The following is a 15099-nucleotide window of genomic DNA, read 5'->3' as shown; positions in this document are numbered from 1 at the left end:
CCCAAAACAACATCCCGTTGTTGCTACTCTTATCTGCCGCCTGCAGCTGGTTTTTGTGGTGGCCGATTCCGACACATTCGCTCAACCTACTCGACATCTGGGTTCCGTGATCGCTTCCGCCCTGCGCCCCCCCAGATCATGCTGTTCAGATAAATATTAATATTCCGAACCATCGCTATACCAAATGGGAAAATGTTAGTACTCGACAAGGCTAAGGAGACCGGAAAGAGAAGAATAAACGCTGACGCGTCTTTTTATAGGGAGATATGGTGTTATCCTGGACGCGGGCTCGTCTGTATGTGCAACGGAAGCGAATTGTGGTCGATGTTCATGCATTCTAATTCACCGTTCTTAGGGGACCCGAGTCCATATCTATCGATGGCTCAATAATTCCAAGGCCCGCCAAGGGGGAAATCCGCAAGAGTTGAAATCCTTGCCCAAGATCAGGACCAAGGAGGACTGGACTAAAAAGATTCACCCTGGTATGAGTGCAGAAAAAACAACGAACACTATGCATGCCGATATAGCCTGTACTAATGCATGTTGCCGCCTAGGTATATCGACCTTTGCCGACACCCCCGAACAAGTCGGCCCTGATCATCTCGACGAGCTCTTGCAGCATGCCCTTGATATCGTACCGGAAACCGCTGTCAAAGACACGCCCGTCTTCCTCTTGGCCACGGCTGGTATGCGCTTGTTGAGCGATGCCCAGCGCGGTCAAATTCTCAACCAAGTCTGTTCTTTTTTCCGGGAGAACTCCGATTTCCTCCTCCCTGAGTGCGATGTTCATGTCCAGGTTATTCCAGGAGAAACAGAAGGTCTATATGGCTGGATTGCCGCCAATTATCTACTAGGGAGTTTTGATTCTCCCGAAGAGCATGCTCACGGAAAAGGCCATCACACATATGGCTTCTTGGATATGGGTGGCGCGTCCGCCCAAATCGCCTTTGTTCCGAATGCTACCGAGGCCGAAAAGCATGCCAATGACCTGAAACTATTGCGCCTGCGCAATATCGACGGATCTAGCCAAGATTACCAACTTTTCGTTACCTCGTGGTTGGAATTCGGCGTTCGCGAAGCCCGCCGCCGCTACATTGAGGCTCTTCAGGAATCGGTGTCCTTGGCCAAGGTTACTGAAATTCCCGATCCCTGTCTTCCCAATCGTCTCCGCACCGCAATGGATGGCCAACCTCTTATTGATGATACGCCATCTACTCCTTATTTGATAGGCACGGGACGTTTTGACGAGTGCTTACGGCAAACTTTCCCGCTGCTTGACAAAGATGCGCCTTGCGCTGACGAGCCGTGTCTTTTGAATGGAGTCCATGTCCCCGCCATTGACTTTGATGTGAACCATTTTGTTGGCATTAGCGAATACTGGCACACAACTCACGAAATCTTTGAAATGGGCCACAAAGACAAGGCTTACGACTTCAATACGTATCAACACCGAGTTGATGCTTTTTGCTCCCAAGAATGGGCCGCTATCGAGCAAGGTCTGGCAGAAGAACGATGGGGCTCCAAGGTCGATAGCGAGAAAGCATACCAGGTTTGCTTCAAGGCATCTTGGCTTATCAACGTTCTCCACGGAGGCATTGGTATTCCTCGGGTTGGTATCGAGGACACACCTAGTTCTAGCCACAACGGGACCAAGGAAGTCATCCAACATGGCAAAGAGCAAGGATATGTCCACCCGTTCCAAGCCGTCAATAAAATCGACTCAACCGAAGTTAGCTGGACCCTCGGCAAGGTGATCCTCTATGCTGCCTCACAGGTCCCCACTATTGAGGAAAATGCCCTTCCAGTTGGCTTTGGAAGCAACCAACCCGGTATTCCGAAGGATTTCCAATATCCTAGCGTCGAACTCGTGCCAGGACCCGGCCCGTCAGTAGAGGAAAGTGACAGTTGGCACGATGCTCTCTTTGGCGGAGAATCACCACGGCGTATCCCTGGTGTCTTATTATTCGTGCTTATCATCGTCATCGTTCTTTTCTTCTTGTGCGGCCGCGGCCGCCGCTTACGGATTTATCATAAACTGCAAACTTTCTTCAAGCGGGGAGGTCCTCGATCTCGCAGGAAATTTGTTGGATCGAAAATTCCATTCATTGGAAGAAACTCTCTTGCTTACGAACGCGTCCTCGAAGATGGCGGGCCTGAATTTGAGCTCTCCGGTGCCGACACCGACAGCGAGGATGATGCACACAATATAACTAGTCCTATTGGATACAGCCCCCCTCACTCCAAACGCCACTCTCTTAAGAGTTCCGGTTCGGCACTCGCCTCGCAGACACCAGGCTTGAAGTTCGAGCTCGGTAATATATCTAGCACCAGTATCGGACTGGGTATTGCGCCGTCTTCAAATGCGCTCGACCGACAAGGGTTGGTCATCAGAACCGAGAGTAGGGAGCACCTGGTCGCCACTGCTACAACTGGTAGTCGGTCTCGAACCGTCAGTCCGACAAGATCGTACCGCAAGTCTCCCATGTTGCAGCCAGTGAGTGACGATTGAATGAGGCACTGAGCATGACTGCAACGCAGTCTTACGAATAAGGAGTTTAGATTGGAGTTACTGGTTTGGGTTTGAATTGGCGTTGATCTGTGGAGATGGCCGTCATCAATTTTGAGGCGAGCAATATACTACTACTACTACTACTACTACTACTACTTGGTAGTAGTTCTTTCATAACTATACTATCCTGACCACGTCACTACCACAAGTGCAGGAATAGAATTTAAATAAGCCACTATTAATATATATACATATATATATCGATATAATTTAATTAAACTGTCTTACATCGTAGTTGAGTAGATTTTTTCGAACACGATTTGCGCAAAGCTTGACCAATCGGCACGTGACTCTCCCGCATTCTAGTTTCTTTGGAGCTTGCTTGTTGAAAGTTGCACTTGCAGACGAGAGAAATCCCAAAAGAGATCTTCGATACACTCTCAATATTCACACCAGCCACAACTGGCCTGGAAGCTTTGGTTTTACTTCCACACCTTCTGAGCGCATGCCTTTCAACAATTAGCCGGCACCCACTTACGTCGTCAAGATGCGATTGACCGTCGAGCTCATTCACAATTCCCTCTCATACATCAACCCGATAAAGGAGCGAGAGCTAGATCTTAGAGGTGGGTGGTCATTTATTACCTGAGAAGAACAGATACTACACTTGCTTTTTCTGTTTCTACTTTCTCTTTGCTGTTTTTTGTCGTGTCAATTCTACGTGAGGAACCCATTGATATATCATTCTTTCCTCTTTTTGAGACGAATTTAGGCCACAAAATTCCTGCTATTGAAAATTTAGCTGTCGCCAAGGTGAGTTCTTTGATACATCTCTATTTCCTCTCTTTCTTTCTTTCTTTTTTTCCATTGTGAGTGGTTTTTCTAATCGTGGAGTAGGAGCAAGATGCGATCGATTTCACCGACAATGACCTCTCCTCGCTCTCGAATTTCCCTTTCTTCCCTCGCTTACGGACGCTGTTGCTTGCGCGCAACCGAGTGAACCACATCCAGCCTACTCTGGCTACGTCAATACCGAATCTGGAGACACTGGTGCTCACGGCAAATAACATGTCCGAGTTGGCGGATCTCGACCCGTTGCAGAATTTCGCCAGGCTTACGCATGTGGTATTAATGGAAAACCCGGTTACGCGGAAAGAGGTGTGTATAATACCCTGATTTTTTTCCTTCGGAACTCGATGCTAAGTTTCATGATCAAGAACTATCGATACTGGGTCATCTGGCGTAACCCTCACATCCGCTTCCTCGATTACCAAAAGGTCAAGGACATTGAACGTGCCAAGGCGACTGAACTTTTCGGCTCGTTTGAAGAACCGACGGAGCTAGCATCGAAGATTATGGGCGCCAAGTCGCGAACTTTTGATGTGCCGTCTACAGGCGCTGCCGCTCCTGGACGAGGCGCAGGTGACAGGGCTATCCGAGTCAAGTTGACGGATAAGGAGCGAAAGCGTGTCGAAAAGATGATTCGCGAAGCCAAGAGCCTACAAGAAATCGCCCGTCTGGAGAAAGAGCTCAACGAGGGGCGTGTCCCAGCCGGAGCTCTGGATGGGTTAGACGACGAAGACGAAGACCGAATGGAGATGTAATATTATTTGTGGGGACTATGTGTGTTTCTCAATGAATTTTTACCCCAGTGAAAAGTTGTGTGTGTATATGCCATAGACATATTCAGTGGCTTGTTAGGTCCCAGTTCCATGAGACATCGGCAGTTTGCTTTTTCAAATTCAATGTTTTATGGAGATGGCGTTGGGAGTTGACGTCAACCATTTTACGATATACTCTTGAAGTTTCAGTCTCTTTGAAGTATTCAAATATCATCTCTAGTAGACTTGTTAAGAATCCAAATCATACTATCCAGAAGTTATTTACTCTCTACTCTCCTATTCCTCCGTGGTTTTCAATCAAGAGCTCGGAGGATTAGTCCTTCCTCTATCATGCTGTCACGCGGGGCATCGAAATCGTGAATCTGAAGAGTTAGCAATGATAGTTGAAGCAAAGAAGAAAGGAACACAAACCAGATATCGACCATCGGGCATGACTCGTCGAACGAGGCCCTTGTGTTCCGCTGCAGGTTCTAGACCATGGCTTAGACACATCGTATAAAGGAGACTGGAGTTTTACGTACCATCCTGTGGTTTGAAGAGGACTCTTTGCCCCTTGTCGAACTGAGCCATTGCTTTTGTTTTGCTGTTGAATGCGAGTTATAAAAACATAAATTTATTTAAGCAGTTAGGAGATGAACAACAGATGTATTCAACAATTTTTTTTATAGACGTAGGCAAATGCTATCAGCTACCTTTTCGTTGCCGGACCTTTCTTCCGAGTCACAGTGGCCAGTGATTCAACCATGATCAATAACCAAAGACACCAGCCCCCTTCACATCACCCGACGAATCCCTGCTGCATTTAAGGAATGTAATTTGCCGCCTTCGTTTTTATCTTCAATCTTGCACCCCAAATGTACGGGTTAAAATGTAGAAGGGCAAGAAAGAAAAGGTAGCTGATCATACCATGTAATGCCCTGAAAAAGCACCGTTTCTATCAACCATGACCTCTCTTATGTAGCCCGCGTGCTCGTTGCCATTATCTATGGGAAGTTATTTCAATGGTTAGTACGGAATTCTAGAGAAGTGTCTTGAGCGACTGAGTTGTTGTACCCCAATTTGCTGCGAATTGGACCAATTGTCCTTTGTTGGGTCCGATATGCATAGTTAAAACTAAAACAAAGACTTCAGGCAAGGGGATAAATGTATTGGTTTTGAATATATTGATCGACTTAAGGGAAAACTATATATGACAGCAATCGGCGTCGATGTTTTCGGATTCGAAATCCGGCAACCAAAGGCGAACGATGCTTGCCACTAATCATGAAACCAGTTTCAACCATAAAAAGAAATAAAGAAATAAAACAAAAGAGAAACCAAAAAAAAAAAAAAAAAAAGTTCGAAATATTGAATATGTCTGGACATACAGTTGGCCTTTCTGGAAAGTGCCATAAAGAGTGTATTTTGTCTCACTCTTTACCTGATCCCGGCCGGACTAGGTCCGAATGACTCGGAGGCTGCGCTAGGGTAACAACGTCCTGTCGTGGAATGTGTTCAAATTCATGTTCTGTGTATACCTGGCTACCGACCAGTTCTGATCTATCGTGTGACTCCGACGGCGGTGTTGGTGGCGTTGGCGTCATTGGTGTCACTGATGTCGCTTCATACGTGGTTGAAGTTGATCGTCGACGACGGAAGAAATAGAAAAGACCAGAACCAACTAGAGCAAACACTGCAATAGTTACGCCAACACCGATGCCTGCTCCTGCACCACTGGATAGGCCTGAAGGGTGGTTTGTTTCTGGTGCTGATGTTGCGATCAACGTGGGTGGGGAAGTGCCTGTGGTTGCCGCGGTTGATGGAGAAGTAGAGGAAGAAGAGATTTTTGTTGGCGCTGATACAAAATCACTGGACTGGTATCTGATACTGATACCGTAAGCATTGATCTCGTAACCACTCGTTGCTGTCTCTGTGACAGAGCTAATTGGCCCAGCCAACGAGTTCGTTATTAGGAAGATTGACGTAGACGAAAGTCGAAATACACATTGATTCGTGAGTCGCCACGGCCAATCGGTATTTTTTTGACAGGAGTAATCGCTGTTATGAAAGTTAGTGAACACTTGAAACCAGTTGAATTTTTGTAGGAGACTTACGTCGGACAGCATATTGCCTGGGTTTCTGTAACAGTGCCAGCGGTAAATTTACTCGAACATGCTTGTATATAGCTCTGTGGGCATACCCCTGGAGAATAAAACACGGAATCCGTTGTTTCTGGGGAATAGCCCAATGGGAAACAGTTAGAATCCCACAGTCGTGGGCCGAGGCGTACATAGTCATATATGTCAGAGATTACGTCGCTGTCAGAGGTTGAGGGTACGTAACAAAAATCAAGCCATATATCAGCTAGACACGAGGATGGCAGATTGAGAACGGTCGTCAGTGCGGGAACCCCTGAAGTCGTTGTGGATAGTCTTGTTTCAAGTATTGTGCTTGTCGGCAGTTTTATTAATAGGTCCCTAGTTGATGCCGCCATTGTGACCTTTGCGTCATGATATTTTCACCTCAGTTTTTGAGTTATCTGTTCTCTCTTTCTGTCCTTTGGCTTGGGTCACTTGTTTTGAAAATTTAAGGAAAAGTTGACCTGAGCAGACGCCGACAAAAAGGTCGGAGATTTCGTGGTGACTTCGTGAAACGTGAAGGTTTACACAAATCATTTCCTGTTACGGTGTTTTGTGTACCTTTCTATCTAAAAATAGCTATAAATGATCATATGATCTAAATTCCAATAATTGAATATCCACAAAGCTCTCGGAATAGACACAGGCCGGCCGTTTTCCAAGACGATCTTAGCCCTAATGGCACTAATAACTTCAAGGTCAAAACCAGGTTGTGTTACGAAAACAATAGGATGTTTGTGCTGTAATTTTAAAACAGTAGATAAATCTAACACTCAATAGATCGGATCTTCTATACATATTAATGATACTTAGTACACATAGCGTCGCTGGAGCTGGGAGTCCCCGATGTCGTACCTTCTAATCTACCCCTAACCACAAATAAGTTGAAATTACTATATAGTTAGACTACTAGCTACTTATTTTCTCATCACCAAATACAAGCTAAACAAAACCGAATATTCAGTTACCCATAACGGGAATAATCACTCTCTAAGCTCCCTTAAACCTTTAAATATATCTTTCTCTTCTACTTTGACACGGCTACCATCGCGTTCCTCAACCTGAACATCAATCGTGTCAGTAATACTAATTTATATTAGACGCCTCAAATAAAGTCACTTACAAGATAAGACCCGAGGCTTTTACCATTTTCGCCCGTCACGATGCCTATAATGAGTCCGTGGTGGCTGTTTGCTAGTTCTGAAACATGGAGATTACTTTTTAAGTTGCGCTGTTGATGGAGTTTGTCGTCGCTACTTACCATGGTTGTAGCTGAATTCTACCACATCTCCTAGCTCATACATGATTCCTTTGATAAGGCAAAGTAAGTGGATAATTAGGTGTTTGAGTGATTATGATGTACGTAGATCGGTGGTTCGATATGAAGGGGTAGAAGGCTTCGAAGCAGAAATAATTATCACCAGTGCCGCGAAGCCACTTAACTCTGATTTCCAGGAATAAAAAAAAATAATTATGTAAATTGCCTGTGCCTACTGCGGATTTGAATGCCGGATGGTTATTCTATTAACGCTGGTCTCCAATGATGACATGTAGAAAGCTCTTTACGTATAAGCCGAGAGTATATCTCGCTCCTGGATTTTGATCAGACCCCAATCACGATCCTCAACCTATATGATCATATAGTAACGGTAAGTAAAATGATAACGGCTTTTTTCTCCTCTGAGATAGAAATGATTACCATGTAATCCCCAGTGGGAATGCCCTTCTCATTAGTCAAGACTTCTGAGATGTAACCTCTATGATCAACGCTGGGATCTATAGAATCCAGTAGGTGGTCAAAGCTTGTGTTTCTCATATAATATTATATTTTTGCATGAATTACTAACCGTGGCTGGGATTAAACTGGATAAACTGCCCCTCCTTGTATTTGGCCATTGTACTGGGATTATTTATTGAATCGTCTTGGAGATCAACCACCATCGGTCAAAGTGCTAACCCGTTGAAAAATCGTTGTTTTTGAATAATTCTGAAGCAGTCGAGATTTTGGAAATCAGAACTGTTGCATTTAAAGTTGTTTCACGTATCCATCTCGCCAATGGTCCCGTTTTGTGATGAAATGACTATATCACTCAATACCCAGTCGACGGAACGCAGTTCCGATATAAAAATGAGTTGCCACAGTCATGATTGTAGATTTTCACGTCTTATTTGAATTATTAGATACGAGGATCTCGCTCATACCACGCGGATAATGCGGTCTTCGTGAATAGACCTAATGCCGGTCTAGTCTGTATCGTCTATGTACCTGAGATGTTAATTTATGCTATTTACCTCTGTTGATAAAGTGACGAGAGACGTGGAAATCATAGCGCGAACCAGATAATAGCCCGTATGTTGACTATAGAACTCAAGATAAGACCTCGATACTCATTTGCCAGAATCTAGAGACTTTAATAGTTTAACCCATATCTTTATAATAAACAGTTGAGATTATTACGATGCTGATTGAGGAGTGCTATAGCCTATTAGATCCATCACTGCCGGGGGGAAAAGTCGCCAACTGGTGGAAAATCAGTGTTGACGTATCAAGAATATAGATTTGTGAGCATGTATCTAATGCAACTCTAAAAGCACAAATATATTTCATAGTTATTATTTCTTGTAAGAAAGATTCTATTTTCCTCACCGACCGGGACTGGGCAATTTCCTAATAGAGCACCGCCCTTGGATTCTTACACCGCCCGAGCGACCGCACATTTAAATTCGCTTCAGTGGAAGTTCTTCAACTTCTCACATCCATCAATCATCCATCAACAATTCACAAGTCCATCACGCATCCATCGCAAATAGCGATATGATGATGATTATTGTTGGCGGAGCCATCCCTGAGCCATCAGGCAGACCTGTCACACACCTGACCTGGCGGTCTCTTCTTCATCAGGCCGTTTGTGCGGTCTCGGGACATTCCTGACAAGAATCAAAGAAGATTTTCCCCCATGAGCTTTGAATTATCTAGCACCAGGGAAAGATCAACAGGGTGCTTCACGGCGCTGCGAGAAAAAAACACAACGACAATAATATCGATGATAAAGACAGGGGAAGCCACACACAATGAATTTTATGTGTGTGTGTGTGTGTGTGTGTGTGTGTTAGTCTTAAATGCCAGCAAATGGTAGCTGCAAATAAAAAGGTGAGTGAAAAACTTCCGCCATGGGGATCAAAACGTTGACATTTCTGGATATCTCCGGCTAGGCTTGGGCATGTGCGGGTCTATATACGTCTCGATCAACAACTACATTATCATGAGATTTACTTATCATTCCTAGTGGGATATTACAACTTCGCAAAGCTCATGTCTGCACCTCACAATACAACCAACCGTCCAAGAATGCTCCACAACCCTGGGCAGTTAGCCTTTTTGTTCACCGATCAGACTCATATTTTGCTTCTATGGGCTTTGTCAATGACAGGTTTTGCGGATAAACAAGTTGCTCCCAACAGTCTCTATCGGCAAGGGTGGAAGTTATCCTCCTGTCTGGATCATTTCATCATCCATTTACTGGCGGTTTTAATTCTCATGCGACCGGATAACTCGAAGCCATTGGAAGTTACTTCTATGCTGACAGTGCCTTTCCCGACCGCCAACCGCTTCAAGTATGGAATCAACCCCATAATTTGGGCGTGAAGCTCCCAATAGGGAAGCAGAAACGGCAATGGAGCAGGAATAGATGGCCAGGACGACATTTACGCAAAACACGCGATCAATTTACTTGTCTCCTGATTCGTGTCTCCTCGGAATCCGAAGAGAGTACACAACAAGCGAGTCAAGTCCAGCATCAGCAACCGAACATCTCGACTGAAGGCCTGGGTCGCCAAGAAGAGAGATAACATGGGAAATCTCATGGATATCACTGACCGACTCCCTGGACTACTACTTTGAAGCATTACAGCTATGTCGTGAATACGAGTACAATCAACAAAATGGGTATAGGTATGCTCCAGAACGAGGAGTTTGCATTGAAACTCACGTCGAAAAACTTCGTGATTGGCCCATACGCAGGACAACAGATGCGGCTATCGCCCAGTAAGACAAAGGAACCATTTCGCGATGAACTGTTTCTATCTCAGGGAGTCACGGGTGAAAGCCGAAGTTCTAATTTTGGTGCTATTCAGCTGCAAAGAAATGAAACAAAGATTACGTCGACGAAAACGAGGCTAGAGCCGGAAAATATGTTCCAAGCAGCTTGCTACAAATCCAGCTTACGGTGTCTGGACTGGTACTATTTCTCACTTTCTTGTACTGACCATTTTACTAATGGAGAGATGACAGATGTAGTCTCAAATTTCGCCGCCGCAAATAACCTTCCCGATCATGCAAAAAGTGCTGCAAAATCTCCTCTACAGCGTTCTCCGGAATGATGTGTTGAATTGAGACGTATTCCGTACAATGAAGTGATTGAAGGCGCTGGAGGCACCACAGAGGTCATGAACATTCTTTTGGATTGTATCCGCGTGAAAGATCTACAAGGAAGTCCAATTTCAGTGGAAAAGTAGGTCTTCAAATTTCTTTATAAAGCATAAAGCAGGGCAAGAGAAATTTTACTAAGTGAACAATAGATTGCACGAAGCACAGAAAACACAGGTGGATGAAAGCACCGAAGTCATTCAATGTGGCAGTGCTTCTGATCAGCTTAGAGTAGGATCGGGGGGATTTTATTTACAACACAAATCTCATAGCAATAAGGCTTTGAGTGAATACACCCCACTCGCCAAAGAAGCCCTGTCTAATTGGACATCCTCCGACGACTGGGTAGTACCTACTGATTTACCAGCTGCGGTCCTGGAGTGGTTTCAAGGACAAAAGCATATCCTATTTGCGAATGAGCCCATCTCCAACTTCCAGGACGTGAGTACCATTTTTATGCGGGTGCTTAGGCTGCAGGAGGTTCCCAGTGCGATATCCCGCAACTTGTGTGTTTATTTAAGCAAATTCTCAGCCATCAAGAACAGAGCATCGAGAAGGATACCCGGCCACATAAAAATTACTGGCATAGCCATTTTGACGGAAGAGTCGTTGAATTGGCCTGTCGGCGTTGCCAACAGCGCCTCTCAAACGACAGCACGGCCGATGAGCGGTCCACCGACCCGGCACTTACATTATAGCTATTCGGTGGTGCAATTCGAGTAGCTGCAAAGGTAAAACAGTCAAGCCTTTACCAGTGGACCAGAGCATTCCTTCGACATCGACATCTATCACAAACCTATTCCAACCTCAACAAGTGCGAAAGCCGTTCTATCTCAGATACGAAAGATATTTACGAGAAAAGGGGATCGAGGATAGGGATTGTGCGCCCTCTGTTGAGTGCTGGCGTATTAGGTGCCGGGAACATACATTCATCGACACGAATCCCTGCTGGACGATCGGGTCCTGACTCTACGTAGAGAGAGTAAGAAGCTGTAAACGATGCCAAGTATATCTTGGTCGTCGCGAAGACATAACTTCCTCCGCACTTTTCATCAGAGATATGCTTCATTGAATCGGTCGCAGTGCGCAGCTCTGCTCACTGCTGCTGTTGCCAGTTCCCGAGTGTGGAGGAAACAGAAATGAGAGATGGGGAGACTCTGTTGATAGTGTGTTGATTGTGTGTGGATCGTGTGCAGAGAAATGGATAGTCACAATATGGTGTCCTAGAATTTCGGGAATGAATGAACCTGCAAAATTGAGGTAGAAATTGAGAGGATAAGAGACTGAAAATGCAGGCTGTTTAAATGAGGGCGTGATAGTATTCTTAAGAGATACCTGCCCAAAGACAAAAGACATTCTAAAGAGGGTGCTTCATGTTGTTGGTGAAAATGTCAGTACTTTGTAGCCAGTTGAATAACAAATAATCCTCGCTTATTTTCCTTAGAACAAGAATAAAAATAAATGAGGGAGTGGTAGTATTCTTAAGAGATAGAAGAGATGATGTGAGAACAATGTTTAGCGTGGGCGGCAGTTCCTTCCCCTCCCGGCATTGCCATGACGCGGGTTCGCGATGTCTCCGGTTGAACCTTGCAGCAACCCATCTTTTGTCGCCTGCGCATCGCATTGCTTCTCCCCTCTAGCATTTTTTCCTGCCTAGTCGCGCTCATCAACTCACCGGCGCAGCTTTTCTTGACGTTGGTTTGTCCGAACTTCTCCGCGTGCGATCCGATTATTTCGTGTGGAGCTCGTCCTGGTTGTCATCGGTGGCTATCACTAACCAACAAGAAGTCTAGATCTCTCTCAGTAGCGATATTTTCCTGCTCGAGACTTTCACTTGAACCGACCGACATATCCCAATTGATCCCCCTCGTCCTTGCGCCGTGTCGTAACAAAAGCCCTTCGTCCTCCCTTCTCCGCGAGCGAATAGCCAATAACCCCGGCCATCACTTCGACATCATACATGGAGTGACAAGCGTCATGTACCGCGCAGAGAATATCCTCTGTCGCCTATAATTGACCTGCCACACCCAGGCGGTATCGTTCTCCGGGTTTGAAGCTTAGAGCTTAGACTCCAGCAACAACAGACAAGCAATGCGGAATCCATCCGTCTCATCTGGACGACCGGCGTCTGAACCACACAGTCATTCGCACAACACGCAACCAACAATTATTGAAAGTCGTCCAGACAATGCAGACGAACAGCCGCCCAGGATCCGCCATGGCTCCGACAATTCAAAACCAAAAAGAGTGCGGACGGGCTGTCTAACCTGTCGCGAACGCCATCTGAAATGCGATGAGGCGTTGCCAAGGTGTCAGAATTGCTCCAAGTCTGGGAGGATATGCAAGCGAGGCGTTCGCCTCAATTTCATCGATACTCAAACAGTATCTCCGCCTCATTATATAACCCCTCCGCACCGGTCCTTTTTCGCCTTTCAGGATGAGTCGAGAGAGATCGCATCCGAATATGAGGGAGGTTTCGAGAGATATCCTTCATTGAAACAGTATAACCAGGCGTCTCAAGAAGCAACTTCGCAATTCGACTTTCCTGATGTTCTGAACGCATCTGTGATGCCGAGGCAGTCTTTGCCCGTATCTCCTTCCATGCTTCCATCATATCCCGAGGCGCAGCATACAGATATGCAAGATTCCATATTCAGCGAGCCTTCGTACATAACACCATCATTTGCTGAACAGTCCACTTTTCTACCGAAATCATCGCCTGTATCTGCTTCAAACATCCGCCCATATATCAACACTCCCGAGGAAGCCCTTCTCATGCAAGTTTTTGTAGAAGAAGTTGGGCTTTGGATGGATTCTATGGATGCCCAAAAACATGTAAGTTAGCTTGATCATCACTTAATATTGCCCTCGATCTGACTCAGCCCAGTTTACAGAGAAGCTGCCTTTCCATGCACTTGGAGAACCTATGCTACTCAACTCCATTCTGGCGTGTGGAGCCCGACATCTCCATCTTGTGAATCCGTCATTCAGTGAAGACCGCGCATTGCATTACTACAATGCTGCCTCCCGAGCCTTGCTATCCCATTTGCAAGACCCCAGTCGGGATTCTGTTCTTTGTGCTACGACTGCTGTCATTTTGAATTGTTATGAAGTAATGTGCGAGAGTGCAGTGCAACGGATGAACCATATCGCGGGTGCCAGAGCCCTCATCAAAGAGTGCCAGTGGAACGGAAAAACACCTGGAGTAGGCGGTGCGTGTTTTTGGCTCAATGTTGGAATGGAGCTGTTAAGCTGTCTGCATTTCGATTGGCAGATGGCCTGGGACCCTGACACGTGGGGAATGGACATGGAATCGGAGCTTGTGCCTTCGCAAAGTCTATTCGGTGACGAAGAGTCATGGACGCATCGGATGGTATTCATCTGTGCGAAAGTTGCTAACTTTCGCACGAGTGCTCCTCAACTCCAGGGGTCAGATCGGCATACTCAAACCATGCGACTGCAACAGCGGTGCCATGAATGGACTACATATAAGAGGTGGTGTGACGAGTGGGCAAAATGCATTCCACGTTCGATGATTCCCATGAGCTATCTTCATCCATGGCAAACAACCTCAAAGTCGGCCTTTCCTGAAGTTTGGTAAGTCCTACCGCGTTCTCACCGATTTTCTCCTGCTTATGAATGTTTCCATTTGCTCTTCACAGGCTAATCAGACGACCTGCGATTGCTGCCCGTCTGTTCTACCACACCACTTGCATTCTTTTGGCCAAATGCCATCCTGTCGAATCCGAGTTTAGTACAGAAATGCGGGACATGCAACAAAGACATGCCCATGACCTGTGCGGCATCGTTGCTCACGTTAAGGACCGGTATGTCGATTTTAAAATTTCCCTCTCTCCTTAATTCCGGCGACTGACAGGCCATAGTGGAGTTGCTACCATGTCAATCCGCTGTCTTGCAATCGCAGCTGAATGTTTGGTCTCTCGTGATGCACAGGAAGAAATCCTGGACATCATGGATAAAATCATGAAGGAGGCTGGCTGGCGTATTGGCTTTCTCAAGAACGAGCTACAAGAAAAATGGGGCTGGGAAACTCCCAACAATCGTCCCCAGTCGGAATCTGCAAGCTCTACGACAACCTTAAATGGCCACTCGCTGTTGAATTCCAACTCGATGACGACACCTTCGCGCACGAGGGTACAATCAGGGATTGTGAATCCCTTAATGGTTAGCGCTGACTTTTCCATGCCAAACCATCCATATCAGGATCATTATGTTGCCCCGCAAAACCACCTGGACGGCTACAATTACCCTCCTCCATACTAGTTGACGAACTCGGTTGGCCTTTCAGATCTGTATTCTAGACGTGTGTTTTCTACGATACCCTGTGCCACTGAAAATTTTTATGACGATGTTACGTGCTATTTACAATGCACTCGGAACGATTACGAAATTGCATTCTTATTG

The 15099-nt window shown here is 45.8% G+C and overlaps 4 protein-coding genes across 4 annotated transcripts; 3 read left to right on the top strand and 1 right to left on the bottom strand.

Annotated features, from left to right (window-relative positions):
* Positions 1-184: 184 nt before the first annotated feature.
* On the top strand, positions 185-4113 carry TRUGW13939_05557 (uncharacterized protein; the record flags this gene model as incomplete). Its single annotated transcript, XM_035488720.1, has 6 exons — positions 185-194; positions 261-295; positions 356-482; positions 555-2494; positions 3407-3667; positions 3727-4113. The coding sequence occupies 6 exons, from the start codon at positions 185-187 to the stop codon at positions 4111-4113; spliced, it is 2760 nt and encodes a 919-aa protein (XP_035344613.1).
* A 1427-nt stretch (positions 4114-5540) lies between these two features.
* TRUGW13939_05556 (uncharacterized protein) lies at positions 5541-6604 on the bottom strand (the record flags this gene model as incomplete). Its single annotated transcript, XM_035488719.1, has 2 exons — positions 5541-6168; positions 6225-6604. The coding sequence occupies 2 exons, from the start codon at positions 6602-6604 to the stop codon at positions 5541-5543; spliced, it is 1008 nt and encodes a 335-aa protein (XP_035344612.1).
* Positions 6605-10190: 3586 nt separating this feature from the next.
* TRUGW13939_05555 (uncharacterized protein) lies at positions 10191-11397 on the top strand (the record flags this gene model as incomplete). The annotated part of the gene is made up of 3 exons (XM_035488718.1): positions 10191-10293; positions 10663-10759; positions 10827-11397. 3 exons carry the CDS (start codon positions 10191-10193, stop codon positions 11395-11397), a joined length of 771 nt encoding a protein of 256 aa, XP_035344611.1.
* A 1368-nt stretch (positions 11398-12765) lies between these two features.
* TRUGW13939_05554 (uncharacterized protein) lies at positions 12766-14958 on the top strand (the record flags this gene model as incomplete). Its single annotated transcript, XM_035488717.1, has 4 exons — positions 12766-13509; positions 13562-14271; positions 14337-14501; positions 14559-14958. The coding sequence occupies 4 exons, from the start codon at positions 12766-12768 to the stop codon at positions 14956-14958; spliced, it is 2019 nt and encodes a 672-aa protein (XP_035344610.1).
* Positions 14959-15099: the final 141 nt, after the last annotated feature.

This window comes from Talaromyces rugulosus, chromosome III (genome assembly GCF_013368755.1).
Source record: "Talaromyces rugulosus chromosome III, complete sequence".
NCBI lineage: Eukaryota > Fungi > Ascomycota > Eurotiomycetes > Eurotiales > Trichocomaceae > Talaromyces > Talaromyces rugulosus.
The sequence above is the reverse complement of the archived record's forward strand: the minus strand, read 5'-3'. Positions and strand labels throughout refer to the sequence as shown.